Below are 27,002 nucleotides of genomic sequence, written 5' to 3' on the forward strand. Positions count from 1 at the left end.
ATTCCGCGCTCCGTTACAATCTCTACCTGTTCCTGCAGAGTTTCGGCATTCCGTATATATGGACTTTGTCTTCGGATTTCACGAAGACGATCACAAGAATAATAGCATCCTTGTGTCTGTGGATGATCGATTCAGCAAGTTAGTATATATTTTTGCAGCCCCGGACTCGATACCAGCGGAAGGCTGTGCTTTTATCTTTATAAGACACAGTATTTCGACTCCATGTAATGCCTTGTGAATTCGTTTTGATCGAAAACTTCGATTTACGACGAAGATTTGGCAATTCGTGCTCAAAGCACTTGGCATAACGGGGGTTTCGCCCTTCGCGATATACTTATGCACTAATTTATTACTGCCCACAATCGTTGCTACACGTTGAAGTAGATTTACCGTCGACAGTAGGACTCAGCGAAGCTATCAACAGAGAGGCGAATGATATCTCCGCAGTGCGCACCGAGCGCACTGAAAACAAAAATGAGTTTGCAGGACGGATCAACAAGCAGTAGCTCGCTTCGTGCAGGATTCCGTCGCTGATGCGATGGACCAACAGAATTGGAGCGCTGATAAAATGAAAGAGCAAACATTCGTTTATTTAAATTTAATGATCTACTTTCACTACTTTAGTTTTTGTCGATGCTGAGTATATCAAGCCAGAATATTTTCAAAGTCCACAAAAGCATTATTGCTATTTCTGAGATTGACATTTTATAATTGTTTATGATTAGTTGGTACTTTTCGCATTGACTGTCAAGTCAATGTGTGATGAGTAAGAGCGAGATCTGTCTTTGCTCGAGCGAGTCCCTTCTCTTTTAAAATATAGTAACTCTCAAACGAGGTGGTTGGTTATACGTAGGTTTGCGGCCTTATAAGCTATGCGCCCGGGCTTTGACACCATGAGCAAACAAAAATTGGAATTGAAATAAAAGCAAAAAGTGCTAATGTGCAGAGAGAAGCACAATAGTACTCTCTTCTCACTCGACCGACATCAGCACTTTAGTGACCGTTAGGTAAGGGTGATGTGACAGTGTGTCCTGTTACATAAAAAAATCTCTTTTAAATTTTATTTTTTATTTCCAATTTCTCGGAGACGCGGTTGTTCAGATATGCGGCAATATCCTTAAAACGAAAACGTTGTGCCATCTCAAACGGCGTAGCATCGTCATAAAGTGCCGCTCGAGCCATTAAATCAGCTCCAGCTTGCACCAATTCCTCCACAAGATCAAGCCTATTTTTCTCTACTGCCTTGTGTAGTGGGGTCATCGTCGTGCGAGTACATACTGCATTGACTTGCTCCAACCGTGCATTACCAAGCGCCCTTTTTAAATCAAGTAAGCATGTTTTTTGTGCGACACTGTCGCTATTCTCAATTATTTGGTGCAAATTAATCGGCTCCATGCAGTTCCCATTTTTTCTCTGCTCGCGTTTCAATTCCACAAGAAGTAGCTCTCGGGCAAAGTACTTCCGATATCTTTCCAGCAGTACTTGCTCTGAATATGTATACGCTCGCTTCGGCTCTACGTCCATATGTTCCTTTGAAAGTGATTGTGTCGCCAATGCGTACGTAATGTCGTGTCCAACAAAATGAGCGAGCTTTCCACCGTCAGGACGAAATAAAGTCGAGTTCTTTACATCATAACACCGCCCTTGAAACGTTATCGTCCGCATATTTTTGAAATCTTCCTTTTCATACGTTATTGCTTTACTCACAGTCTTTGAGACAAATCCAAGCGGACACTTGCCACCTGCGTTCTGTCCAGCATCTTTCGGCAGCAGCTCCGCCCTAAACAAATCCCATTTCTTACCGACGTAGTGATCGCTTAGCTGGGCGACTACCTTGTAGCGAGAATACAAGCGCATAAACCATTCTTGAATTAGCTCAAATCGTCGCTTTACGGCCTCTCCATCGCCCTGCAGCTCGTCCAACGGCCATTCGTGGTCCAAGTAGCTCTCCACTGCTTTCGCGTCATCCGCAGCATCCAGTACAAGTCCCAACTGCAGCAAAAGCGACGTGACGTCGTGGCCAACCCATTTGCTGTAAATCCCTCCATATTTTGGCTCAAAAAATGGATCTCCGGTCACATCAAACGCTGTGCCGCACAACGCCACCCAGCACCCTGATGTTTGCAGCTTCGACAGACTCACACGCGGTGCTGTAGCCAGCCTCAAGGAAGACATACTCTTACGACGTAGAAGTTTGACAACTTTGATCCCAAAGAAGCCGCACACAGCAATCACGGCGCCCAACGCTATTGTCAGCAACAGACGCTCCGTGGTGGCCGTCATTGAAGTCAATAAACGTATTATGTCAGCGAATCCTCTTCATTACCGGTATTTCCACGAGCCATAAAACTTCAAGTTGACGGTTTGTGATGTTGCCAATTAAAAGCCTGCCAACTAGCTTGTAGATTGATACTACTCACAATATGTAGATAAAATAAAGCTTGAAACTTGGTAAACACAAGTACAGCTTGACAAGCGTGAATTTCCATTCTGGACTAGCAAATGTTTTACTTAATTGTTTCACTCAAAAGCGGGATCTTCATCGGTCAACAGTTTGGCAAAAGCTGATCTAAAACATTTAAAAATGTGTCTTGTACAACGCATCGACCACCGAAATATGACTCGGACGTTGAAGTGTGTCTAATTAATGTTTAACTGACCCCCCACCAGTCCGATCGACTCATTTTTGAAACTCACAATGATCTCTGATTGTCCGCCCGTCGCGGCGTATGCGGCCGGTATCGCCATGGAGGTCGAGGGACCACCAAAACATCCGAGACAGACCGAGCGCCTACTTCATAGTCTACGCGTCCGGGGCGATCTCTCCCCTCTCCTCTTTATCGGCTTGTCTGATGGGACGCTACGCAGCTACGTGGTCGATGGGCGCGTGGGCGTTTTGCGCTGGCAGGCTGATTACAAACGGCTTTATCATGCGAGCTGCGTCGTTTTGGATGGCTGGGGCGTCTTTATCACGATAATTGATAATCGTTTGAAGCTTGCGGAATTGCCATTACAAAATAATCCACAATTGACCGAGCGGGACGATACCAAGGGTGCCGTGCTGTTTGCGGCCCACGAGGATTCCAGGACATTATGTGTACTGCTGAAGACAAATAAGCTTAAAGTATTTGACTGGACCAAAAACCGAGTCCTGCAACCGCGTGCACAACACGAGCTGCTGCCAACTCTACTGCCAGTACAACAGCTCGTTGTGATTAACGAGAGTCACGTATTTGTCCAGGGCAAAAAGCAGTGGTCTGTGCTAAATCTTGACAACGGCCAAGTGCTCCATGCTGCAATCAATGTGGTGGAAGAGGTAAATGAAGTACTGGAAGGAGGTACGGGTGTGTGTGACGTCTTAGCGCTTCCGAGTCGCTTCGTAATGCGGCGAAGACAGAATACGATGGATTTGCTATTATGCGGTAAACAATATGCCATCATTTTGACGATTAGTGAAGAAGAAGAACAGACAGATGAAATGGAATCGAAATACTGTGGAATATTTGACAACGATGCGCCTTTGTGGGACGAATGGAATGCGCCAATGATAAATTTGACGAGTCGATTGTGTGTGAAAGTCGAGAAAAAGTTTGCTTACGACACTGCTCCACGTGCAGCATATTATCATCACCCATTCCTGCTTCTAGACCAGGCAGACCAGACAACAGTATACAACATGGGGTCATTACAGTTAGTGCAGGCGATTCCACTTAAGGTGCCATACGGCGTCTGTGCTGCTATAAATGTGGCGTCGGCTACTGTAGGCGGTTGGAACGCAAACTTTCGAGATGATCGACCTGCTACATTGTTTACTGTATCTCCGCCATTTGTCGTTCAGAAGCACGAAATGCTGCCACTTTCACACCAAGTCGCTGCGTCGATAGGAAATCGGCGACTTGAAGATGCTGTCGCACTGTGTAAGTTGTGTCCGGATGAAAGCCCTCTAAGCAATGATAATCAACGCGACCTATACGCAGATTACGGTTTCATGCTGTTTCGGTCACGGAACCGACAGCAAGCCATGAACTTTTTTTTCGAAAGCGATATCGATGTAATGGAGGTGTTGCTACTTTTTCCGCGGAACCTTCTTCCTCGCACTGCCAGCGCCTTACGCAACAGCAAAAGCGAAAATGGTGTACTGGAAGGCGACGAATTAGTTGAAAGTCTGCTCGCTCTTATTGGATATTTACGCCGTAAAAGAAATACTTATCTACGTAACGAGGACAATGTGTCAGCAATAGAGTGTGTAAGTTACAGTGGAGAGAGTGCGTTAGAAGTAGTTGATACGATGCTCGTCAAGTGCCTCGTTTTAATGACTGAAAAAGACGGGTACCGAGAACAAGCAAAGCGGTCTTTGCTGGAAGTAGTTACCGGCCAAAACTGGTGTGAAATTGGTGAGGCAGAAGTATTTTTGCGAGCCCACCGGCGATTTAAGACGCTTTTAGCCTTTTACTCTGCAAGGAAATTGCACCGAAAGGCGCTTGAGCTACTGGAAGATTTGGAACGAAGCGCTGCGTCGACAGCTGTAATCTCTGAGGCGACCACAGCAGGGCGAAATAATAATTTGTCCCAAAACACAAACGAGCTGCAATCGTCTCATGAATACATGGTGCTCATTGCACAATACCTTCGAAGGCTTGGGAATAAACATGCTGAGCTGGTGTTCGAATTTTCTCGACGTGTTTTGTCTGTAAACCCGGAACTGGGTCTTTCAATCTTTACGCAGCGTGACGTTGCTGAATCACGACAAGACATTGATCATGCTGCAGTGCTCCAACACTTGAAAAGTTGCCCGATTTCTGCTTCTAATTCAAATGAATTGCATTTAGAAATTGAAATTGGCGCTGAGGCGGATGTGCCATCGTCGACGATGCCATTAATTAGCAGCCAGATGCTGTGCATCGAGTATCTTACACAAATTATATATGAAGGGACCTGCCACCTCACGCCGCGATTGCATGACGAAGTGGTGTTTCTGCTGCTAGCTTTAATTCACGCAAATACTGCGCACCATAATCTCACCAGTCGCGTTGAATCACAGCGTGGCATCACACGCCTTTTAAGGCGCAAGCTGCTGCAATTCCTTGAATTTCCTGGTGCTGTTTACCATCCTGAGCGCATGTTAAGCCGCACGCCGATTGAAATGGTAGATGAACATGCTGCTCTTTTATCAAAACTTGGTCGTCACCTTGAAGTCCTTCAGTTGTACGCTATTACGCTAAATGACGCAGCTTTGGCCGAAGCATATTGTAACCGATGTTACGAGTCAAAGACGGCTGGTTCGTCTATCTACACAACACTATTGAGAATTTACTTGGGTCCACACAAACACACAGAAGAATCAGCGTTGTCAGTCGTCAATTCGACCCATCCACATCAAATATCTAGCTCAGAGTCCCAGAATGAGGCTGTAAACGCGGCAATAAACGTGCTAAACAAACATGCAGAGCGAATTGATGTATCCACAGCACTTGAGCTTTTACCACCAAACGTACTTGCCGCACCGTTAGCTGCGTTTTTTCGATGTGTGCTTGAGCATCGAGTAGAGCGTTTCCGCAATGGGCAGGTAATGAAACAACTTTCAAAGATGGAGAATTTTAAAGTACGCGAGCAGCTTACAACAAAGCGTAAGGAATCGGTCACGGTGTGGGCGTCACAGTGCTGCCAATGGTGCGGCAAGAAGCTTGGTGTTGGCACGTTTGTTCGTCTGCCCAACAGAAAGCTGTTGCATTACGCATGCCAACCCATCAGTTAGGTGCAATTACCACGTATTTGCGGCAGATCGTAGATGTAAGGAGTGGGGCTTATAAATATTATTTAAAATTGATCACACTTTGCGTTGCGTCATCGAACATAATCAGCTTCAGTATCTTCTACAGCGCATTAAAGATTATTGACCTGTGTATCTGATATCTCGACAGCTAAAGCGAGACCTATCGCCAAATTCTTTTTTAAGGCACTTCCAGCTTTTGCGCAATGATCGATTGAGAAGGCTTCATTCCAGAATCGTGCTAAAGCTTTATGGACTTGCTCTATTATTTTTATCATTGCTCGGCTCGAATTGCGCCGTGCAAGGGTCATCCCAAAGCTCGATTTCTTGTCCAACGTTGGAGGCAGCACGGACTACAAGGCAGCAACAGAAGCGTCGGTCCTTCAGTGCAAAGTGATCTCAACTGTTCCTTTTTTAATGACCTTTACTCACAAAAAGAATTGTAGCTGTCTCTTTCGTGAGTATGTCCAAGCACATCTTCTTTAACCGCTTAAAAAACACCAACAATCCAGCGCTGGTACTTGTCGTACCATCGCGTGCGCCAGTTGTCCAGTGATGCATCGATCAGCTCGTGCACAAAGTCCTCACAAGAATTTATGTCTAAGTCTGGCTGAAAGCGAGCGGCAAGGCGCTCAACCGTTCCCTTGGGGTCACCAGCAAAGCACGGCAGATGCTCGTTTCCGTGTAACATCATCTCCACGAGCAAGGCGAATCGATAGCGATACTTACGCGCTACAAGGAACGATCGCACACATAGCGATCGAAATCGCTGAAAGTGCGCAGAACGAGGTCCACCCATAAGCTCTACGAAATCTGCCGTAAGCTTAAAAGGAGCCTGTTCGAAAGCCATATTGCCCGGATTATTGGCCAATATAAAGCCAAAATCAATATGAATAATATGGCCTTCAGCATCCAACAGAATATTTCCATTATGGCGATCCTTAATTTGAAGAAGATAGCACACAATTGCGTAACCAGCCATACTGCTGACAAAATTGGCTCGAGCCTTACGGAATTCGGGCATACTTGGATCGCCAAAGTGCCTGGTAAAAAAGTCTAACAGCGTTGTAAACTCGCGATCGTTGCGTTTCAACGAATCGATAGAGATAGTATCTGATATGGCCTCAACGAGACCAGAAGTTGCTGAAATGGCAATTACATCATAAGGTCGGATAAAAACTGGCACCTTGGACTCTTCAAACACTTTTGCGAATTGATGAATAAGTTGCAAGGCTAGCTGCTCCTGACGGAGATCATCGTCGCTTTTGACGATGACAGGAAGCAGTCTCCAGCCTGGTAGCTTTCCGTACGGGGATGTCAATTGAATTCGACGTTCCTTTTCGGCCCAGCGCTCTTTGAAAATAACGCAAGGTGGTTCGACACCTAATTGGTGACCTGATCTAACAGAAGAATCACTGCGCTCGGCTTCTTCATCGTCTTCCTCAAGTTTAGAGTCACGTTCGGACAAATTCTGCAAAAATCGATCAGTGCTGTCAAATCGAGCAAGGTGGTGCGGAGAGCTTGGTGAAGTCTCAGACTGAGGCGAGAGCACCAATTCCGATTTTGGTGACCAAAGGCCGCCGCTGGGACTAGTTGCAGAATTTAGGTTATGGTAGTCTGTTCTAACGGAAACGTCTGATGCCGACACTGCCTGTGAAGAATGTGTTGATCTAAGCCCTGCTTCACTTGTGTCAACTGTTAAGCTTCGCTTAGAAAATGCTATCTTGCTCTTAGAAACCAATTGACTCGTTGCTGACAAATGGCGACAACGTGAGGCCTCTTCATTGTGATCTTTACTCAGCAAGGCTTCAGCTTTGGGATCCAAAGTCTTTTCTGTAGGATTTTTATTTACAAATGAGTCAATCAATCCATGCAACAGCTCGGTCGGCTGCACCATTTTGTTTGAAATGTGGTTAGAGAACGAGCGAAGTCTTGTGGGACTACTAGGCGTACGTGATTCACTCCAAAATCCTAGCTTAGCAGCATCAGGAGACATCAAGGGCGTGCGCTCAGCAGATGTAGTTCCTGTCCCTAGATCTTGCGTACGCGCCGAATCCCACAAATTAAGCGTGAATCGTTTGCCGTTAAAGACGCTATTCTTGCGCTGTTTGTGCTCTTGCAGAAATGAGTAATCGACGACCTCTGCACATAGCAGAAATGGTACTCGCTCTCGCGTCGAGAATGTGAAGCTCTCATTAACATGAAAATGCTTAAGCTTGTGAAATGAATTTCCAACAGGAAGGTACAGAGCGTTGCTGGGTAAGTGCAGAGCATCCAAGTCTTGCAGCCATTTGCGGAGCTGTCGAATATACGCAAACATTAACGCGAAGACGATAAAAGTGGCCAATATGCCAGACGCACCATATTATTGCGTTGACCGTAAGCCACAGAGCGCAAGTTCGATGAGATGTTTGCCAGTGACCCTAAAAAAGAAGATTCAAGCTCAAAAGGCTCTGCACTGGTGACAGCATATGGCTTAACGCTGCTCGCAAACTCTGAAAGCCCTCGCTCTAGGTCGTCTTTCACCTGAAAGGTATCGTAATGATCATCCTGAGAGTTCAATAACAAAGCCTTGACCTCCTGAGCAGTGGCCGGTACCTCCGATTCACGATCCACGCCATGCTTCAACTGAGATTGGTGCTCCGGACTAGATGGGCACGCAGTTGCCATCGCTGTCGCCACACCGCGCTCCAAGACGTCTTCAATTAATCCTTGAACACGCCTATGGTCAATTTCCGTGGCAAAAGCTGGATTATGCAGGCAGTAGGACTGCAAATACCACAGCATCTTATGCGCAAACACGTGTGATCTGCGTAGCCATAACAAAAATGACCCAACTTAGTCATGCATCCCTCACCTTAAAGCTAAAATTTGCTTACACCGTGCACTTTTGCAGTAAGATCGCACATAATTGCGGTGAGCGAGCAAAAGCTCCCAACAGCAGAAAGCTACACAATTGCGGCAAATAAAACTCAAATTCGGCTGCATCTTGCTCCGACGACAAAGCAAGTCGATCCACAGCACCTTCTTGATGGGCGTATAGACTTACAATTGCCTCAAATGTCGAATCCTTAGTTTGACGCCGGCCTGGAAATTGTTTGCCTAATGTGTTCCATTTCGATCGCCACATTGCGCGAGGCGTCTCGCACGTAACGTCTCGCAACAGCTTTTCGTCGGCTAGCCGCCCTCGACTCTTGTTTAGTTGCAAAATATAAGTCAGTTGCAGCAACGTACTGAAATTGACCATTGCACCTAGTAAGATCACGTAAAAGCCGCCCCATGGCACTTGGCGGTACTTTGAAAAGGTGTCAATGCGACGGCCATCTAGATACAGTAGCGGCTGCAGCGAAGCGACACAACACGCGGTCACTTCAATGAGCGAAACGACAAAAACAAAGCATCGAGTAGACGGCACGCGCTTGTTACGACGTCGAATATAGACAAAGAAGAACAGGCGCAGCAGCGACAGAAGAGCCTGGAGCGCCAGCGATTGGCGAAAATGCAGCGGTGAGAGCAAGTCTTGCACTAGAAGCTCATGGCCTCCTGGAGAAGATAGAGGCACTAGAAGGTACCAGCCAAGTACTGACATCTCCGCCGAAAGTGCGAGAACGTTGAAGAGGCCCATGATGCGCGCGTTGAACGAGTATCAAGAGTGATTCACCGATCTAGAAATGAGTTGATCTAATGATACATGATTGGCTGAATTGTTTTAGGACTTCGCTTATCGAAAGATGTAACGAAGGATGTGTGCAAATTTTTAATACACGGCAACTTTTGCAAGAAATTGCGAGGCTCTATTTGCCGGCCACCACTCGCCTCGTATGGAAAAATTGCGAGCTTTACCACTATCGTTAATCAGTACGGGCGGGAGCGATGGTCGGGTCGTTCGCGAGATTCGCGGTCCCCACCCCCCCCGTACCGACTGTAGCCGCCTCCTCTGCCGCCTCCACCGCCTCGGCCACCTCCACCATATCGACCGCCTCCTCCATAACGACCTCCGCCACCGCCACCGCCACGACGGCCTCCGCCTCCACCTCCAACATGCCAACCACCTGCTGGAGGCTCAGGCTTGCCGGCAAGCTCTACTTTGACAGCCCTGCCTCGGATTTCGGTGCCTGTAGCAGCAAAACAATATTGGTTTCACAGCCGCCAATAGCTTCAGATACATTGCACGGGCATAAATGTACCGTTGAAAAAGTCGGGTGCCGTGCGGGCTGCGTTGGAGTCCTCGTACGTGAGAACAGCGTCACCCTTAGGTACACCATCAGCATCTGAGTAGATTTTTATCTTATAAGGCCACTGGTCCTTGTATCCACGCTTCTGCTTTTCGCGTGCAACAATTCCGATGGCACCAAACATTTCCTGCAACTCATCGCTCGTGATGTCCGCCGGAAGATTAGAGATATAGATGCGCGCCCACGTAGGATCATCTAGCGCTTCCTTCGCAGGATCCCACGCCCCCGAAGCTTTAGGCTGGCTCTCATCCTGATGATCCTCTAGCCCTTCTCCGTAATCATCCTCTCTTTCATTATCACGGACGCTAGTATTGCTGCTGCTAGGCCCGCTGCGACGTGGTGCTTCCCTATTCATGCGTCCACGTTCGCGAGACCGATCGCGCGTATTTTCGTGTCGATACGTTTCTCTTTCACGCGGTCTGTCATAATTTCGGTCTTGACTGCCTTTACTGCCGTATCTGCTGGACGAAAGGCCCTCAGAGCCCCCTCGGCGGTCATCACGCTCTCGATAGCTCATAGTCGCTGTGCAGCTGTTGGAATGAGATCGTAAGCGTGGACCACATTATGACTTTAAAACCAGGGTAGGTATGATCACGATAAACAAATCAACCAAAACCGGCACAACACTTTTTAGCCAATGATAGATCGCCCTGTGAACTGAATACTGGAGAATGAAAAGAACTAAACTTAGCCATAATACATAAGCAAAACCCCCGTGAACGCCTTCTATACGCAAGACGAAGAGAGTTATACGTGAGACCCTGTCACAATGGATGAGAAGTCAAGGAAACCTGAAGGTGCGTTGTCGCCGCAGTCTTTTCTCTTCAACTAAGGATCTTAAATCTTTTTTTTTCTTGACGCGCAGACACACCGTTTAAGCAACAGAAGCTTAAGGCGTGGCAGCCGATTCTGACGCCAAATTGGGTTATTGGAACCTTTGCCATAGTTGGCCTCATTTTCATTCCTATTGGCGTTGTATTGCACACGGAGTCGGAAAATGTGCGTGCTTGACGCCTCGGTGCCATAATGGCGAGGTAATTGGCGGATTCGGTGATTTTTATTTTTTTGTTTAAACTAATGCAGGTGGTGGAGTACTCAATTCAATACGACGGAATAGCGTTGACCCCTTCGTCAAACATTGTGAGCCAGGGAAACGGGTGCTATTTAAGCACAGAAGCTGAGGGCGATACGTTTGACGTGGACCGACATGGCTGCAGGATTACATTTAAAATTGAGAAGCATATGAAAGCGCCCATCTATCTTTACTATCAGCTCGAGAACTTTTATCAGAATCACCGCCGATATGTGCAAAGCCGCAGTGACGCACAGCTTCGTGGAGATGCTGCTGCTAGCACTAGCGATTGCTCACCGCTGACGATGTCTGGTACTGGCGTGAATAAGTACAATTCGACGGCAGAGTCGCCAATTGGTAACAATCAGACGGACTATATATTAATGCCTTGCGGTTTGATAGCCAATAGCCTTTTTAATGACATTTTTTGGGTCAACAAGCTCGTGACAAATGGAGTTACATACTATCAAAACGATACCTACCAAGACAAGACGCTCGTGAATTTAGTGGATCAAACTGGTATTGCTTGGAAGTCGGATGTTGAAACTAAGTTCAAGAATATTAATCTTCAAGAGGTTGCGGCTCCTGACGATACGATGCTGCTTTGGCAAAATCCGCGATACCGCTACATTATACCTATGTTTGTCGGTCAGGAACCCATTGCCAACAAGACAGCTTGGACAGCTAATGCGCCTGCATTCGGTGTTCAGGACGAGCACTTTATAGTCTGGATGCGCACAGCTGGTCTACCAAGCTTTCGCAAACTCTACGGCCGAATTGACACGGATCTTCCCGAGGGCTCGGAGCTTGAATTCCTCGTCTCCAGTAGTAAGTTTTTATATTTCTTTGCAATAAGGACGAAGGTAACTTATCGGATTCGTTGTTGCGCTGTACAGACTTTGTTGTTAGCACATTCGAAGGTAAAAAATCGATTGTGATGTCGACAACCTCGTGGTTTGGCGGGCGAAATCCGTTCCTTGGCATTGCGTACATCATTGTGGGTGCGCTCTGCATGGTGTTAGCTATTTTGTTCTTTGCTAAGCACAAACTGAGTCCGCGCAAGCTGGGCGACACGCGATACCTCGTGTGGAAGAACAACCACTAAGCAGCAAAAAATAATGTGACAAACCAGCTTTATTTTTTAGCTTACGACAATGAAGCTTGATTCTGATACTTGGAGGAGTAAAATTGCGTCAAGAAAATATTATCGTAGCGGACACTGTAGCTGTTTATATACAATTTCTCATTTTGTATTTCAGCTAGAGGAGTAATTTTAGCTGCAGGAACGAAAACTTTCATTATAATGGTCATTTCTTCTGCTTACGAGTTTTCTGTCGTGCCAGCGACGTAATCTAAGGGAATTAAGAATATGCGCCAACTTCAGCACCCTATGTATGGTGACGCATTCGTCAACATGGCAATTGTAATGACGTAGGGTCTTCTATATCTAGATTGTCAAGCCATCAGATGCGATAACTGATGGCAACTATTGCTCTAATCCTTGAGTTTCATGCCACCTCCTTAGCCCAGTTCGGAATAGTCAAGAAGCTTTACTTTTCTCATGTCAGTATAATTACTCTGAAGCTCTAGTTTATGACTTATTTTGAAATGCCTTTTGCGCACACGATTTTCAGATATAATCACGCGCACGGAAGCAAACGATAAGAGTAAGCAAAAGTCTAACGGCTTTGTCGTTAGTTCGCTTGGAAATTCTCTACGGCTGACTTTAATAGAGTTATAGTATCACGAGAGTACACTACATTTACTTACTCAAAAGTACGCTTGATATACCAGAGGCGTCGAAATTGATATATTTAGCGACTGGTGTACTGTGTGGCTTCCGAAAATCGCTTCATCCACGTTTCGCGACCAACACTTGCAGGAGCACGAAAACGAAACATTTTATGATTCGGTTCCGGTGGAATAAGTTTGATCTTGAGTTCGTCGGTACGGCTACGAACAACACGGTAGCCACCGATGCTAATTTCACTTTCGAAAGGAGGTTCACGTTCCTCGTATTCGCTCTTTGATTTATAGCAAGTGAGCGTAGCATGTTTTAGCACATAGAAATATTGACGCCATCGCGTCGAAAAAACGTGGCCCTTCTCATAGCGCTCAAGGTAGCCGGAAAAAACACGTCCCTGATCAGCTACTTTATCCACTGTATCAATAGTGCGTCTCGTGGCCTGCATAGTTTTCTGATACAAAGTATCTTGCTCCGCTAAAGCACTTTCAATTTGACACTCGGTGCTGCTTATTGCTCCCTGTAGCGAGCACACCTGCTCGGCATAGGTCTGTTTGATCGTTGCAATTGCTTCGGCTTCTTTACGGCCCCATTCTGTGTTTGCCTTAGTAATTTCTTGTACTTGACACTCTTTTTCCTTTAAAGAGACATTCAATTCTGCAATGCGCCGATCTTTCTCTTTACAGGCTGACGAAAAGCGGTCGAATTCTTGTTGTGTCAAAAATTGCAATTGCTTGCGCACCGGTCCATTCCAAAATCCAGCAAGGACAGTAGCAGCTTGAGGACCGCGCGCAATGAAATTGTATTGAGAAACCAACGCCTCCAAGTTATTTTTGTAAGTCAATAATTTTAATGGCACTCGTGTAAGCTCTTCGGCCGGAAACCCACTCTTCGAGTCGACTAGCATTATTGAAGAAACAACTGCGGGGCCGCGCTGGGCTTCCGCATCTGTCTCCGTTTTGCGGAGGACCACAGAGTGAAGGTATCGAAGCAAGTCACTACAAAAGATAGCCGAAGAGACTTCATTTGCGCGCTCAAATCGCCTTCGAACGTGATCTATCTTCACCAACAAATTTTTCCTTCCAATTTGAAATTCAAGTGAGCAAGCCAGCTCTGGACTCGAAGGCAATGGGCCGCGCAGATCCACTAAAAATGGTTTTAACACTGCATGCACTTCTTCGAGACTTTCTTTATGCACTGAATCAAGCACTAATGTATCAACTGGCATAATTTCACGGGGCGTGCCTTCATATTTTATTGGCAACGTGTAACGCGATATGCTAGCCGTCAAACGTGCAAAAATTTGATTAGGTTCATTTTCTGCATTTGCTTCGTCTCGCAACTCGCTTTCTGCTGCATAGATATCTTCTACGATACCACTAAGTGCACCAGTATCATCATGAGCAGGTGCTTGCCCTCCTCCACCCATGATCGATGTACTCCATCGGTTTGGCGGGAATCGTGAAATTTGTTTACTTATAGCACGACCAGCTCTGTTTTTTAAAAAGCTGAAAAGTCCTGTATTCAAGGGCGCTGTCGATGTAGACATGGCGAAAGTATCTTCATTTGATTTTTCCTGTCTCTTTAAATTACCAAACTCGTCGAAAATCGTGTGCTTTTCCTGCCCACCGTCCACAACACCCGAGTATATGTTCTGCGTACGATTAGCTTGTAGTTTTTGCTCTGTCATATTTACTAAATACTCGGCAGATATTGCAAAACGATCATACACTCTTAGTCGCGCGTGGAGTAGGTCGCAATACGATTTAAAAGCCTGCTGCAGTAGCTCCTGCCAGTATGTCGTGAACACATTTGTTACGACATGCTGCAACACCACAGGTGTTTCATCAGGTGTTGCCATGATACATGTCAGCGATCGGATCAGTTTAACCAGTAGAGCTCCGTTTAGAAAGCGACCAAAGAAAGACTTGCACTTCAGTCGGTCACTTACATGCGTCAGCAGTTTAGATGACGTGTGCAAATCCTCTGAGCCACTAAATGAGTTAGACTTAAGAACCACGCAGTCTCTTGTGGGTATTAAAGCACTAAGAAGTAGCTGAGCATCCGACATGCCCGATGCCAGCTGCAATTCGAAGTAAGTCGTTGCCGAATCACATCCATTCATGTCTTGAATCTTAAGATCTACAGCTCCCCATGTAAAGCGTGGTGTCAGCTCATGCAACAGTTCCGAATTTTTTTCTTCATCTTTAACTTCAGCACTAACTTGCAGCTTTGAAAAATTGGTCAGAAATGGCAACGCGGCCTGGAAACTGCTACTGGCAATGGGTCCAGCCCTAGCTACCACCACATGCGAGCTCAACACATAAAGAAGAGAGCCCCAGAACGGCTCATTTTCAAGCGAGACACCACGCAGAACTACTAGCAGCATCTGAGCATCATGTTTGGACAAGGAGGCGCCACTAGAGCCCAGGAACAAGCCGCGCTCGGCCGATGGGTCGATCTTGACGTTTTCCGTTGCGTAAATTATACCCACAAGTGCCACTTTCCGCACTATAAGCTTTGGACCATGTAAAAATTTGACGCCTTCATCATGTATGTGGATTCTGCGACCATTAAAGCTCTCAGAGGTCGTACACAGCGGCACGAGATTAAAACTATTTGGCAACGCCGTCATTTCTTAATCACAGCGATAGTCGGAACATTAGAGTGGAACCCCTCTGTTATGATACCTTTCTATTTCGATATTTTTTGCTGTTTTTATAGCGTTTTTCTTGCTCAAACTTTTTAGTACCAAGTCAATTATCAAAAAACCTTGCTGTTCTTTTATTTGATAAAAGTTTGGCGGTCACCTCTCTATAAAACACTCCATATTTTTAATTTATAGAGCCGTACATTTGATATTTAAATGGAGATTAGAGCTTTATGAGTTGTTGACGCAGCATTTCGCAGAATTCAGCATACCAATTTATAGACAAAAAAGTAACCAAACCATCAGAAAGCAATTTCAGAGGTTCTTGTAATGGGGCACCCTTTGCTAAAACTGATAGCAGTACTAGTCAATCTACACTGATTACAGTGAAGGTGGGGCGCCTCGACTACTTCACGTACACTAACGTGCGGAGGGAGGTCCTAAGTAGCTTAGAAGTCTTAGCTACTATATGTGAATTCTAAGGCTTTACAATAGAGAAAAAAGTAAAACAGTATTAATAAAAAATTACTACGTAACGATCTTCTTTCTAGTATTAACTTTATTATGTTAATAACTAACTAAGTATGGCACCTACTTGCGCACCGCACAATTGTGTCTTCTGACGATTAGTGAGATGACTCAATTTTAAATTAGGTAATCGATAGAGCTATGTTACCAAATTTGGTAATATTAATAAAGATAATAATTTGGTACTTCTTCACTTATATCCTCTCATAGAAAATAATATTGATTATTCCTCTAGTAGGAAACCGTTACAGTTCTGGTATATCTCAATTTATATTACCGCGAAGAAAATGCTGATTTAGCGCTGTTTCTTAGCTTCTTATTGCTCCCTTGTTTTTTCCTGCATCTTTTACAATTGTTCAATACAAACAGGATCCATGTTCTCTTGCTGTAACATGAACGGCTAAACACTTTCAAGCGCTTCCGCCGTGCCGTTTGCGCGGTTAAATGCAGTGGCGCTGGTAGAACCTTGTAAGCCTTTAATTCGAAAACCGCGGTAAATCCTTTATTGCCTCAAGCCATGCAAACACTGCATCATCAAGGCGAAAATATTTTACTTGCGATGGTATTTAATGACATGCTGATTGTCAAGAATGAGGGTAAATTTCGACTGAATTAAAATTAATGTAACTAACCGATACTTTTGGTATACTCCTTAAGGTATCGCCTATCCTTTCTTACTGAGTATCATCTCTCCTAATTGCGCAAACCTTTTAACTTGTTTTTATAATGGCGCATATGTAAAATTGAATTAAAGAAAATGAATGGTTTAAAAGGTAAATCGAAATGAGTGGTCAAGGGCTCAACAAGCTGACTGGTCCTTACATCCTCCCCGATTTGATCTCTCGTTGACGCTAATTGAAATTGTCGACGAGATCCTTCCAGTGGGAGACATGGCAAATATTTGTCTCTTTTTCCCAACTGGCTTCTTCCTTAGTTTCGCCATGCCATTGTACGAGCCAGTATGGTTGACGATTGAATTGGCTTTTCTTCGAGAGACGTTCAATAACTTGAAGATGATCCGCTGTGCCATTATCCACGAATTTGGATGCTTTCGGTATCGGACGACTTCGAAATTTTTCCGGTGTCGGTTCATACTTTGATAGAACATCGACATTAAAGGTTGGAAACTTAGCTCGTGGTGTCCCCATATCTTTCGCAGCATGCTTCGACGATATATTGCAAGTATCAAGCATAACTAGATCTCCAACCTTGAATTCAACTTGATTTATTCGGCGTTTTTGATCGTAATATTGCTTTTGCGAAGCTTGTGCTTTTAGGAGATTTCTGCGAGCCTGATCGATGATCTTTGTTCGTTCTTCGATAAACTCTTTTGCGTATACGTCAATCTCCTTTGGCTGACTATTCCAGCCCAGTGCCTTTTGCCATGTAGAGCGTTCCTTTCTTCCCGTATCTATTTCGAAGGGAGAGTATCCCTTGGATGTACTAACCAGTGTAGAGTGCGCATACTCTATGCTTCCCAAGTGTTCTGTCCAGTCAGTGCCATGGTAAGATACCATGCATCTGAGTGCGTCTTCTACCACAAGGTTCTGTCGCTCGGTCCGTCCATCGGATTGAGCCCGATGAGCGGTTGTCATACTTAGACGAACACCGATGATCGTCATCAAAGACTTCCAAAACATGGACGTGAACTTGCTATCTCGGTCACAGATGATAACTTTTGGAAGACCATGGTGTCGAACTACAGCATCAAAAAATACTTTTGCTGTTGTGCACTGCTGCGTACTTCGTTCGTTTGGAAAAATTATCGACAACAGTTAGGATGGCATCAAATCCATTGGACACAGGAAGCCCTGTTATGAAGTCCATTGACACCACTTGCCAGCAAGCCTCTGGTATTGGAATTGGCATAAGTAATCCGTTTTTTCGTTGATTATCATGTTTCCAACGTGCGCAGGTTTCACAGGTTTTGACATATTCTTTGACGTCTTTCTGCAACGATTTCCAGTAATACCACTGAGCCACTCGCAAGTATGTTCTGCGATTGCCCAGATGAGCAGCTATTGCCGAATCATGATATTCCGATATTACTTTCGTTCGCAAACGGTTGTTGCTGGGCATGCAAAGACGTGTAAGCTTATTTGACGTTTGCAAAAACAGCACTTCTTCTTGCTTGACAAACAATGAGCTTGCTTCTGAGTTTTTCCATGCTTCTTTAAACTCAGCATCTCTGGCGTAGCCTTGTTGAAGTAGCTACGAGCTTCTGGTGACAACTCGACATACGACGCTGTCATTAAGGTGGCAACTTGCAGAGCCTCAGCCTCCTCCCGGGGCAGAGTTGGCACCGAGGGTGAGCAAAGTAAACGTGTACCTCGTTGTTGGCAACTAGATTTGCACTTATGAAAGTGGATATTGTCCACGACAGTATCATCAGGCCAGCGCGATAGCGCATCAGCTACGACGTTTAAAGCACCATTAATGTGGTGTATAGTAAACGTATATTGAGCGAAGGTGGTCAAATATCGAGCCAACTTCGGCGAGACTTTCGGATGATGAAGCAGCCAAGAGCAGGCGCTATCGTCCGTGAAAATCTCAAACTGATGACCATAAAGGTAATGACGCCATTTGTCTAACCCTGCTTTAATTGCAAATAGCTCCTTTTCATGAGCAGGCCAATTAATCTCATGGACTCCAAGCTTCTTTGAATAAAACGCTATTGGATGGTCATGTCCATTGAGAAATTGCGATAAAACACCTCCCACGCACGACCCTGATGCATCCGTAGTGAGTACAAACAGGCGTGAAAAGTTGGGCAGAGTCAACACAGGTGCAGCTTGTAAGCCAGACTTCAGCCTTGCGAAGGAATCCTCTTGTTCTGCATTCCACAGCCATGGAGAATCTTTCTTAACGAGATGACTCAATGGCAGAACTATGTGCGCAAACTGATGAATAAAGCGGCGATAATCACCAGCAAGACCAAGAAAACTTTGCAATTCCTTTACGGAGGTAGGTGGTGGCCATTTAGCGATTGCTTCCGTCTTCGTATTATCAACGGATAATCCTTTGTTGGAAACAGTGTGCCCCCAAAAGCTTACATCTTGACGCGCAAACTTGCACTTGCCGATGTGAGCGAATAGCGTTTCCTTGCGTAATAAGTCGAACACGATAGCAAGATGGCCAAGCTGTTCGTCATAAGAAACGGAAAATATGCAGATATCATCTAAATATACCACAACAAATGGGAACTTTCCAAAAAGTACACGCATCAAGCGCGACCAAATTCCAGGCATTCCGGCAAGACCCATCGGAGCAACGCACCACTGATACGTCTCATTTGATGTACGAAACGCAGTGTACTTCTTGCTATCCGGATGGATACGCATCTGATGGTACCCCTGAGCTAAGTCAATGACTGTGAAATAGCTCATACCTTGCATCTTATCAAATAATTTATCGATTCGCGGCAAAGGTATTTTAGGGACGACTGACTTTGAGTTGACGTAACGAAAGTCAATCAACCAACGGAGCAAAATGTTTGCGTCTCCGGATCGAATCCATTCCGAACGAGATACACTCGTACCGGTTTTTGGGTCCTTTTTAGGAATGCCAAAGATGTTTGATACCCAAGGCGAGTCTGAAAGCTCGATCCATCCGCGGGAAAGGTTCTCATCGTCAAACTTCTGTAAAGCTTTTTTGTTCAACTTGTGAAAGTCGAAACGGGGACGATTACTCGGTTGCGCACCGGGTTGCATTTTGATTTCAAATTCAACTGACCGATTAGGAGGCAATGAATTCGGTAACTTCTCCGGAAATACATATTTATAGGAATCAAGTAAAGACTTCAACCGTTTTTCCCGAGGTTTTGTAGATTCCGATTCTTGATAAATTTTGACACGATAGACCTCTTCGTTTTTTGATGTCTTACCACTTTTGAACGAAATTTGATGAGTACGCCAATTTATGATTGGCTCGTTCGCAGTAAACCAAGGCTTACCCAGAATTACATCTTGGGAATTGCTCATTGGCCACTCAATGACCGGAATGTCAGAAGATTGATTACCATCAAAGAAGGTATTTGCGACTCCTTTCTTCACCTTCATTTTGGTGGTATTAGTGCCGTCGAAACGAGTGACTTGAATTGCCACTTCAGACGTGACGCGTTGCAGCAACCCCGGCTTCACCACATTACATGTGGCGCCAGAATCGAGCATTATTTTAACAGCACGATCGTCAAGATGACATTTTTTGATGATTAAATCTTTTCCCGTGAAGGAAGCAAAGTCAGCTTCACTTAGTGTAGTGATAGTTTCATTTGACACAGTCGCGATGGTTTCTTCTTCGACTGACTCAAACTCGAAATAGTTGACGTTTGCACGCTCGCGACGATATCCGTTGCCGCGACTATTTGGCTGGTTTTTGCGCTTGTAACACTGCTGAATCGTGTGCCCCAGTTTTTTGCAGTACGCACACTTTGGTTTATTTGGACGTCGGTTATGGACGCGAGATGGCCGAGCATTGTCGATTTCCATCAGCTCTGGCTCATTGTTTAATTCTCTGGCCACATTTGGTGAACCAAGACGAGGGGTTGTCGCGATATGGTGATTATAACCAACCGAATGTGCGCGTTCAAAGTCGAGCGCCACAGTAATAGCCTCCGACAGTGTGTTTCCCCGTCGGTATTGAACTTCTTCTTGCGTTCTTATTTTAATCCTCGTTGAAAATAGATAATTTGGTCTATTTCAGTCATGTCCTCAACTTGCGAAATAATGTGTCGAAATTTCGCAATGTAGTCCATTAAGCCTTTGCAACTGGCTTGTCTCAGCCGATGCAGGTCGTCTCGAAGACGTTGCTGTAGATCCGCAGGAACAAATTCCTTTTCCACTGCTAGAAACAACTCATCGACTGAGTGAATTTCTGATTGATGCAGCAAGAACCATTGTGCTGCTGGTCCTCGCAATGAACTCCCTAGTTCGGCAAGTACTTGAGGAACCATTGCGTCCTCTCTCCACTTCGTACCGCGCGCAATAAAATATTGCTGTACTTGCGCGTAATAAAGTCGAACCGAATCTTCACTCCTTCCGCTATACGTCGGTATTCTTAGCCCGTCCACCTTAAGCCCACCTTCCTTTTGGGAGTTAGCCAAGGATTTGATCAACTTTTGTTGTTGCTGTAGCATATGCATCATTTGCTGCATTAGCTCGGCGTTTAAGGGTCGGCCCATAATGGAAGAAGATGTGTTCGGAACTTTTAAAAGACTTAGTTGTTTGGTTTATTTATGTCTCTTAAGTTAGACCGAAGATCCTTTAAGATGGTGCGCTCGGCTTCTTCCAAAAGCGCGTCTACTTCGTGTAGCGGAGCTGATAAGGTAGACCCTTGTTTGGGCAGGCAGGCTTTCTCCTTGGTGAGTTGCTTTGCTAAGATCTTTGCAATGCGCCGAGTCTTTTGTAAAGACGCAAGCAGATCGTTCGCAGTCTTTGCAGACTTCTCACCGTACTCAAGAGGAAAGCCTTGCTGCAGTCAAATGGAATCTGAGTAGTAGCCTTTCTCTTCTTGCTCATAGAACTCAACGACTTACTTTAGCCTTTAGGCGTAATGCGTTAGAGATTCAACCTATCCAGATGGATTAACTGTTTCACCGAGTTAAGCCGGACCCAACCTCACACAGACTAAGCGACTATATCTGCCAGGCAGACGCTTAGAATTACAGTGGATACCGAACTAATCCCAGTGTTGCAACACTCACTACGAGTGCTCCGTCATCAACCTTGTTTGATGACAAAAAGAAAGCCTACGCAGAAGATAAGGACCTTCTGAGTTTAATGGATCATTTAATGAATCCATCCGATAAATCTTTTAAAGATTTACCGGCTTTATATCGATCGTCATCCAATCGACACACGACACGCAACGGCTTATTGTATTACACAGCTGTTGCCGGCGACACTCCACGTGTCGTCGTCCCGACTCACAATGATTTGCGCATCATGTATGAGCGTCACGATGCACCAACAAGTGGGAATCGTGGACGTGAGAAAACTTACCTCACAGTAAGTCACGACTTTTAGCCCTGCCAGTATCAGTTCGTGCGCGAGTACATTCGTGCTTGCGAGGTATATATCAAACGATAAAGTCTAGCCCTTCATCCCGTGCACCTCTCCAATCTCTACCACTTCCGGCAGAATGTTGGCAGTCCGTATCTTTGACTTCGTTTTCGGTTTCCCGAAGTCGATCACAAAAACAATGGAATCCTTGTTTTTGCAGACCGAATCAGCAAGATTGTACATCTTGTTGCAGTACCAGAGTCAATCACGGCTCCGGGATGTGCCCGTGTCTTTATCGACACGGTATTTAAACTCCACGGGTTACCCCTTGAACCGGTCTCTGATAGAGATCCATGGCTCACGCTGAGGTTATAACAATTTGTGTTCCGAGAGATCGGAACACGGCTGACTATTTCAACTTCTGATCATCCAGAGACAGATGGTCAGACGGAACGCGTAAATCGCGTCCTCGAAGAGATACTTTGAGGTTACGTCCAAACGTATCCGAATTGGAGCGAGTTCTTACCAATGGTCAAATTCGCCATCAATAATTCGGTGCATGCGTCTACAACGCATACACCGTTCTTTGTGAATGGCGTACGCCATCCTCGCATACCCACCCGATTAGAGGGATCCTCTAGTTTAATGTGGCAATGGGCTCGAACGAGCAGAACCAATTCTGGCTCATGCTCATCACGCGTCGAAAATAACAACGACGCGAGTGATGTCGATGTCGAAGAAAACGACATCGAAAATGAGAGTGATCTCATGGCAGTACGCACTAAGCGTACTGAAAATGACAAAACAAATGAGTTAGCAGAGAAATTTCTGCGGACTCGAGAATCAGTAATCCGTTTCGTACAGGATTCCATTGCAAAAGCAGTAGACCGTCAGAAACGAAACGCAGACAAACATGGAAGAGCAAATGTTCTTTCATTTCAAAGTAATGACCTAGTACTATTCTCTACGGTGCACTTAATTAAGCGTGTAGTCACTTATATGGTAGCAGTAAACTTACTACCCAAATTCATTGAGCTTTTCCGTGTACTGCATCGCAGAGGCAATGCGTACACAAGAATTGCTACGTAGGATGCGAACGCACACTCAAAACTACCACGCAGCGCTTCCAAAGGAATGGAGCAGTTGACTGCGAGCGGAAATTCCCACGCTACAAGCAGTACCTTACTGGCTGCGAGCGGAAATCTCTCACGCAACAAGCAGTACTTTGCACTCCAACGCGGTGCAGTCCAACTAAGCGTGAAAGGCGAAGAAGCGAGCGTACAGCGAAGAGGCGAGCGGACGGCGAAGAAGTGGGCGAACGGCGGAGAAGAGGGCGGACAGCGGAGAAGTGGGCGAATGACCAACAAGTGCTACCACTTGTCAGGAATGAGGGTAAATTACGACTGAATTAAAATTAATTTAACTAACCGATACTTTTGGTATACTCCTAAAGGTATCGCCTATCCTTAATCTAATTCTTACTGAGTATCATCTCTCCTAATTGCGCAAACCTTTTTACTTGTTTTTATAATGGCGCATATGTAAAATTGAATTAAAGAAATTGAATTGCTCAAAAGGTAAATCGAAAGGAGTGGTTAAGGGCTCAACAAGCTGACTGGATCTTACACTGATTATTATCTGACGCGGTATCCAAATCCAGCAGCTTTGCACCAGTTTTTTTAACGTGTTAAAAATGTTGCTTGAGTAATCTTTAAATTGTGCGTCTCTTCCACCCATTGACAATGCTGACTTGGGTTTTTGAAATGATTTCACGGTGATGCTAGCAAGTTGATTGACGGAAATTATTATATAAAAGTTTGGCGTGGTGATCCATCCGCACTACCTCAAACACGGCGGTAACATTTTGGAGCAACGCTGATTCTAATAAATTGCTTACGGATTCTATCAGGGAAAGTTTGGTGTGATGATCCTTTCGCACTACCTCCAACACGGCGGCAACTTTTTTGCGCAGTGTCGTAAGTTAAGAAATAGTTATGAATGATTTTCTGTACCTGGTTTAGACTGGCGGGAAAACACGGGAAATGCAGAACGTATTAATAGGTATTTCAGTTGTAGTTGCTTTACTATCTTAAGTATTTCTTTCTTTCGATGCGGCTGTTCTACTGGTTGATGCATTCAGTTCAAAATTCCCGGCCAAAATCACTCAACCCCCTCTCATTTAATGTTTCCTCTCCTTTGATCAGGCTAAGCAATTTCGTGTGTGGAAAAAGATTTTCTATTTGTTCTACAATATGCACAAAACATCTACATATGTATTAGCCAGGCAATTTGCACGGATGGCTCCAGTTCTGATGGCTCCACCGTAATCTCCCCTGGAGGAATCACTCTTGGTGTATGTTGGAAGACCCAGGCAAGCATGCCACCTTTCATCCTATAGTTTGCGTTCTGTCCGCTAACGCTCTTGTTTCGCGACTGACGAATCATTGCGTCTTAGAAGAAAACCACGTTTTGTGCTGCTATCAGTACCGCCCCGCGACATGTCGCATCATTCCTTGTCTGCCATAGGTGTGTGTGACTGACCGTGCTACCGATTATCCATACTTGATTCCATGTCTCCGTCAAGGATCCTTATCGTCGGGTACTGGTCGTCTTTATGCGTCCTCTGTGTGCATGCCACTGCTGCTGGTCTTCTGCTTGTGCAGTATTTCATCCGCTCCCTCTGTTGCTGCTGTGGCCACTTTGCACCCATCCAGAGTGTCACCAGATGGATTTTTCAATATGCTGCTGCACTGGGGCAAGCCCAGAGCAAGTGCGCAAGTGTTTCTGCCTGGTCGTCACATATTGGATATTGGGGCATCGTCTGTTCAGCAGTCTGCCGCTGTAACAAAGATTAAGCTGATGCGTGGCCGGTCGAATATATAGTCCAACCCTGAACCTCTGTCAGGCTGCAGCAGTTTATCCAGACATGATCAGTTGAGGGTGCGTTGACGGGATGTCAAACGTCACCAATCCCTTCCCAGCTCGTGGAGACTGAGGTAGTGAAAAAGACGATGACAAGTGGTCATGCGTCCGAATGTCCTGCACAGAGCCGAGAGCCTGTGGCGGTAGACGGCGAGCTGACAGGAAGTCATGCGCCGCATAAACCGGCACAGTGTCTAGAGCCTCGTGCGGTTGGAAGGGGTGCGTTAGCCAGGAGTGCAACGGCACCCGCTTCCCAGAAAAAGGTCGTGTTGACTCGAAGAACGAGTACCCGACAGATTTGGACGATCAAAGGCACGTCTAAAGAAGTGACCTTTGGATCAGTCTATAATAAAGAGGACTGGCCTTCGAATAAGGTGTTCGAGGCCGTCAAAGACGAAATTGCGGAGGCATCCTCAGTTGGTGTGCTCCAGCAAGTCTTTCAATCTGCCGAGGAGATAGTAAATCTCCCGGAGATGTCGTGGGATCTGTACCTTGCCGAATTAAAGGAAGGAAAGATCCACGAAATAGTCACACCAGTTCCAGAAGAGAACTTGGTGGACTGCTGCTCGTCGTCCACAATGGACGAGAGCGTCCTAGAAACGGACAAAAAGAAGCGGTACGCTGCTCAAGGCTGGGATGCCTTGAGAGACAGTCCGTTCTTTGAGGTTCTGAGGAAACATCGTGATGTATTCCCACAAGAAGTGCCTAGCCGCCTACCAGCAGATAGGGGCATCGGCCACGAGATAGACCTCGGAACTGGCACCAAGTATTTTGTGACCAGGCAATGGTTGTTGCCGAAAGAACAAGTCGATTATATCGATGAGTTCTTCGACAAGCGAGCCAAGGCGGGACATGTGCGTGAGAGCAAATCGCCTCACTGCAGCCCGACCTTTTGTGTGCGTAAAGCCACAGGTGGATGGCGCGTGGTTCATGCTTACAATAAGCTGAAAACGGCGACCATACCGGCGCAACGCCAATTCCGCGGAAAGATGTATTGTTGAACTCCATGAGAAAGTCAACTATCTTTTCCGCGTTGGATTTGAAGGAAGACTACTATCAGGTACTCAGAGTCCGATGCAGGCAAAACGGCTGTAAGCACCCATGCGGTATGCTTTGGGAGTGGCTTGTGATGCCCCAAGGTTTGAAAAACGCACCAGCGACATTCAATTGAGTGGTGGCTCACGTGATGCGTCAGCACCGTGCCTACGCGCCTCATTACTTTGACGATGTATTCGTGCATAGTAGGGCCGAGGACGGGCTGAGCGCAATAGAGTCGCACAAGCGTCATTTAGACGCTGTGTTGCAGACTTTAAAGGACGCCCAATTGTACGTCAACTTGCAAAAGTGCGTCATAGGGGTCCCTGAGATACCTGTACTGGGCTGCATCGTTGGTACACATGGTGTACGAGCAGACCCAGACAAGGTAAAATCAGTAAAGGAATGGCCAATCCCACGGCATGTGAAGGATTTGCGCCAATTCCTAGGGCTCGCTAATTACTTGCATAAGTATAGCAAGAATTATGCGGAGCAAACTAAACCATTATCTGATCTCCTTAAAAAGGACACAGAATGGGTTTGGTTAAAAGAACAAGAAGATGCGTTCACATCAGTGAAGCAATCTCTTGTAGAGGCACCGGTCTTGGCATTGCCAGACGCGGATAAGCCCTTTAGCGTCGTCTGCGATGCAAGTAATTTTGCAATCGGCAGCGCGCTCATGCAGAAGGATGACGACGGCGTTGACCGTGTCATCTCTTATCAGTCCCGGCTATTAAAAGCCGCGGAACTGAATTACCCTGTGCATGACAAAGAGCTACTTTCAATAAAGTATGCTCTTGTCAAGTTTCGTGTGCACCTATTGGGCACCGAACCATTTGTGGTTTATACGGATCACGCATCACTGCGGACCGCAATAAACTCACCGCACCTCTCGCCTAGAATGGCAAGATGGCTCACATTCTTCTCTGAATTTAATTTCAAAGTTGAATATAAGCCGGGTAAGTCGAATGTCTTGGCTGACGCTTTATCGCGCAGACCAGACTTCGAGGTTAGACACCAGGAAAGTGTGTCTAGTGCGAAAGCACA

At 45.7% G+C, this 27,002-nt stretch overlaps 7 protein-coding genes across 7 annotated transcripts; 2 read left to right on the forward strand and 5 right to left on the reverse strand.

Moving 5' to 3' along the window:
• Positions 1–1,097: 1,097 nt before the first annotated feature.
• On the reverse strand, positions 1,098–2,283 carry CCR75_003131 (uncharacterized protein; the record flags this gene model as incomplete). Its single annotated transcript, XM_067961228.1, has 2 exons — positions 1,098–1,116; positions 1,148–2,283. 2 exons carry the CDS (start codon positions 2,281–2,283, stop codon positions 1,098–1,100), a joined length of 1,155 nt encoding a protein of 384 aa, XP_067816258.1.
• A 415-nt stretch (positions 2,284–2,698) lies between these two features.
• On the forward strand, positions 2,699–5,755 carry CCR75_003132 (uncharacterized protein; the record flags this gene model as incomplete). The annotated part of the gene is made up of 1 exon (XM_067961229.1): positions 2,699–5,755. One exon carries the CDS (start codon positions 2,699–2,701, stop codon positions 5,753–5,755), a length of 3,057 nt encoding a protein of 1,018 aa, XP_067816829.1.
• Positions 2,719–9,395, reverse strand: CCR75_003133 (uncharacterized protein; the record flags this gene model as incomplete). The annotated part of the gene is made up of 4 exons (XM_067961230.1): positions 2,719–6,123; positions 6,203–8,069; positions 8,132–8,579; positions 8,650–9,395. The coding sequence occupies 3 exons, from the start codon at positions 9,393–9,395 to the stop codon at positions 6,261–6,263; spliced, it is 3,003 nt and encodes a 1,000-aa protein (XP_067816830.1). The 3' UTR covers positions 2,719–6,123; positions 6,203–6,260.
• A 51-nt stretch (positions 9,396–9,446) lies between these two features.
• On the reverse strand, positions 9,447–10,522 carry CCR75_003134 (uncharacterized protein; the record flags this gene model as incomplete). Its single annotated transcript, XM_067961231.1, has 2 exons — positions 9,447–9,885; positions 9,958–10,522. The coding sequence occupies 2 exons, from the start codon at positions 10,520–10,522 to the stop codon at positions 9,626–9,628; spliced, it is 825 nt and encodes a 274-aa protein (XP_067816827.1). The 3' UTR covers positions 9,447–9,625.
• A 252-nt stretch (positions 10,523–10,774) lies between these two features.
• CCR75_003135 (uncharacterized protein) lies at positions 10,775–12,624 on the forward strand (the record flags this gene model as incomplete). The annotated part of the gene is made up of 4 exons (XM_067961232.1): positions 10,775–10,802; positions 10,871–11,004; positions 11,089–11,905; positions 11,974–12,624. The coding sequence occupies 4 exons, from the start codon at positions 10,775–10,777 to the stop codon at positions 12,180–12,182; spliced, it is 1,188 nt and encodes a 395-aa protein (XP_067816828.1). The 3' UTR covers positions 12,183–12,624.
• Positions 12,625–12,891: 267 nt separating this feature from the next.
• Positions 12,892–15,456, reverse strand: CCR75_003136 (uncharacterized protein; the record flags this gene model as incomplete). The annotated part of the gene is made up of 1 exon (XM_067961233.1): positions 12,892–15,456. The coding sequence occupies one exon, from the start codon at positions 15,454–15,456 to the stop codon at positions 12,892–12,894; it is 2,565 nt and encodes an 854-aa protein (XP_067816826.1).
• An 8,807-nt stretch (positions 15,457–24,263) lies between these two features.
• Positions 24,264–24,443, reverse strand: CCR75_003137 (uncharacterized protein; the record flags this gene model as incomplete). Its single annotated transcript, XM_067961234.1, has 1 exon — positions 24,264–24,443. The coding sequence occupies one exon, from the start codon at positions 24,441–24,443 to the stop codon at positions 24,264–24,266; it is 180 nt and encodes a 59-aa protein (XP_067816257.1).
• Between the last annotated feature and the right edge of the window lie 2,559 nt (positions 24,444–27,002).

This window comes from Bremia lactucae, linkage group LG4 (assembly GCF_004359215.1).
Source record: "Bremia lactucae strain SF5 linkage group LG4, whole genome shotgun sequence".
NCBI lineage: Eukaryota > Oomycota > Peronosporomycetes > Peronosporales > Peronosporaceae > Bremia > Bremia lactucae.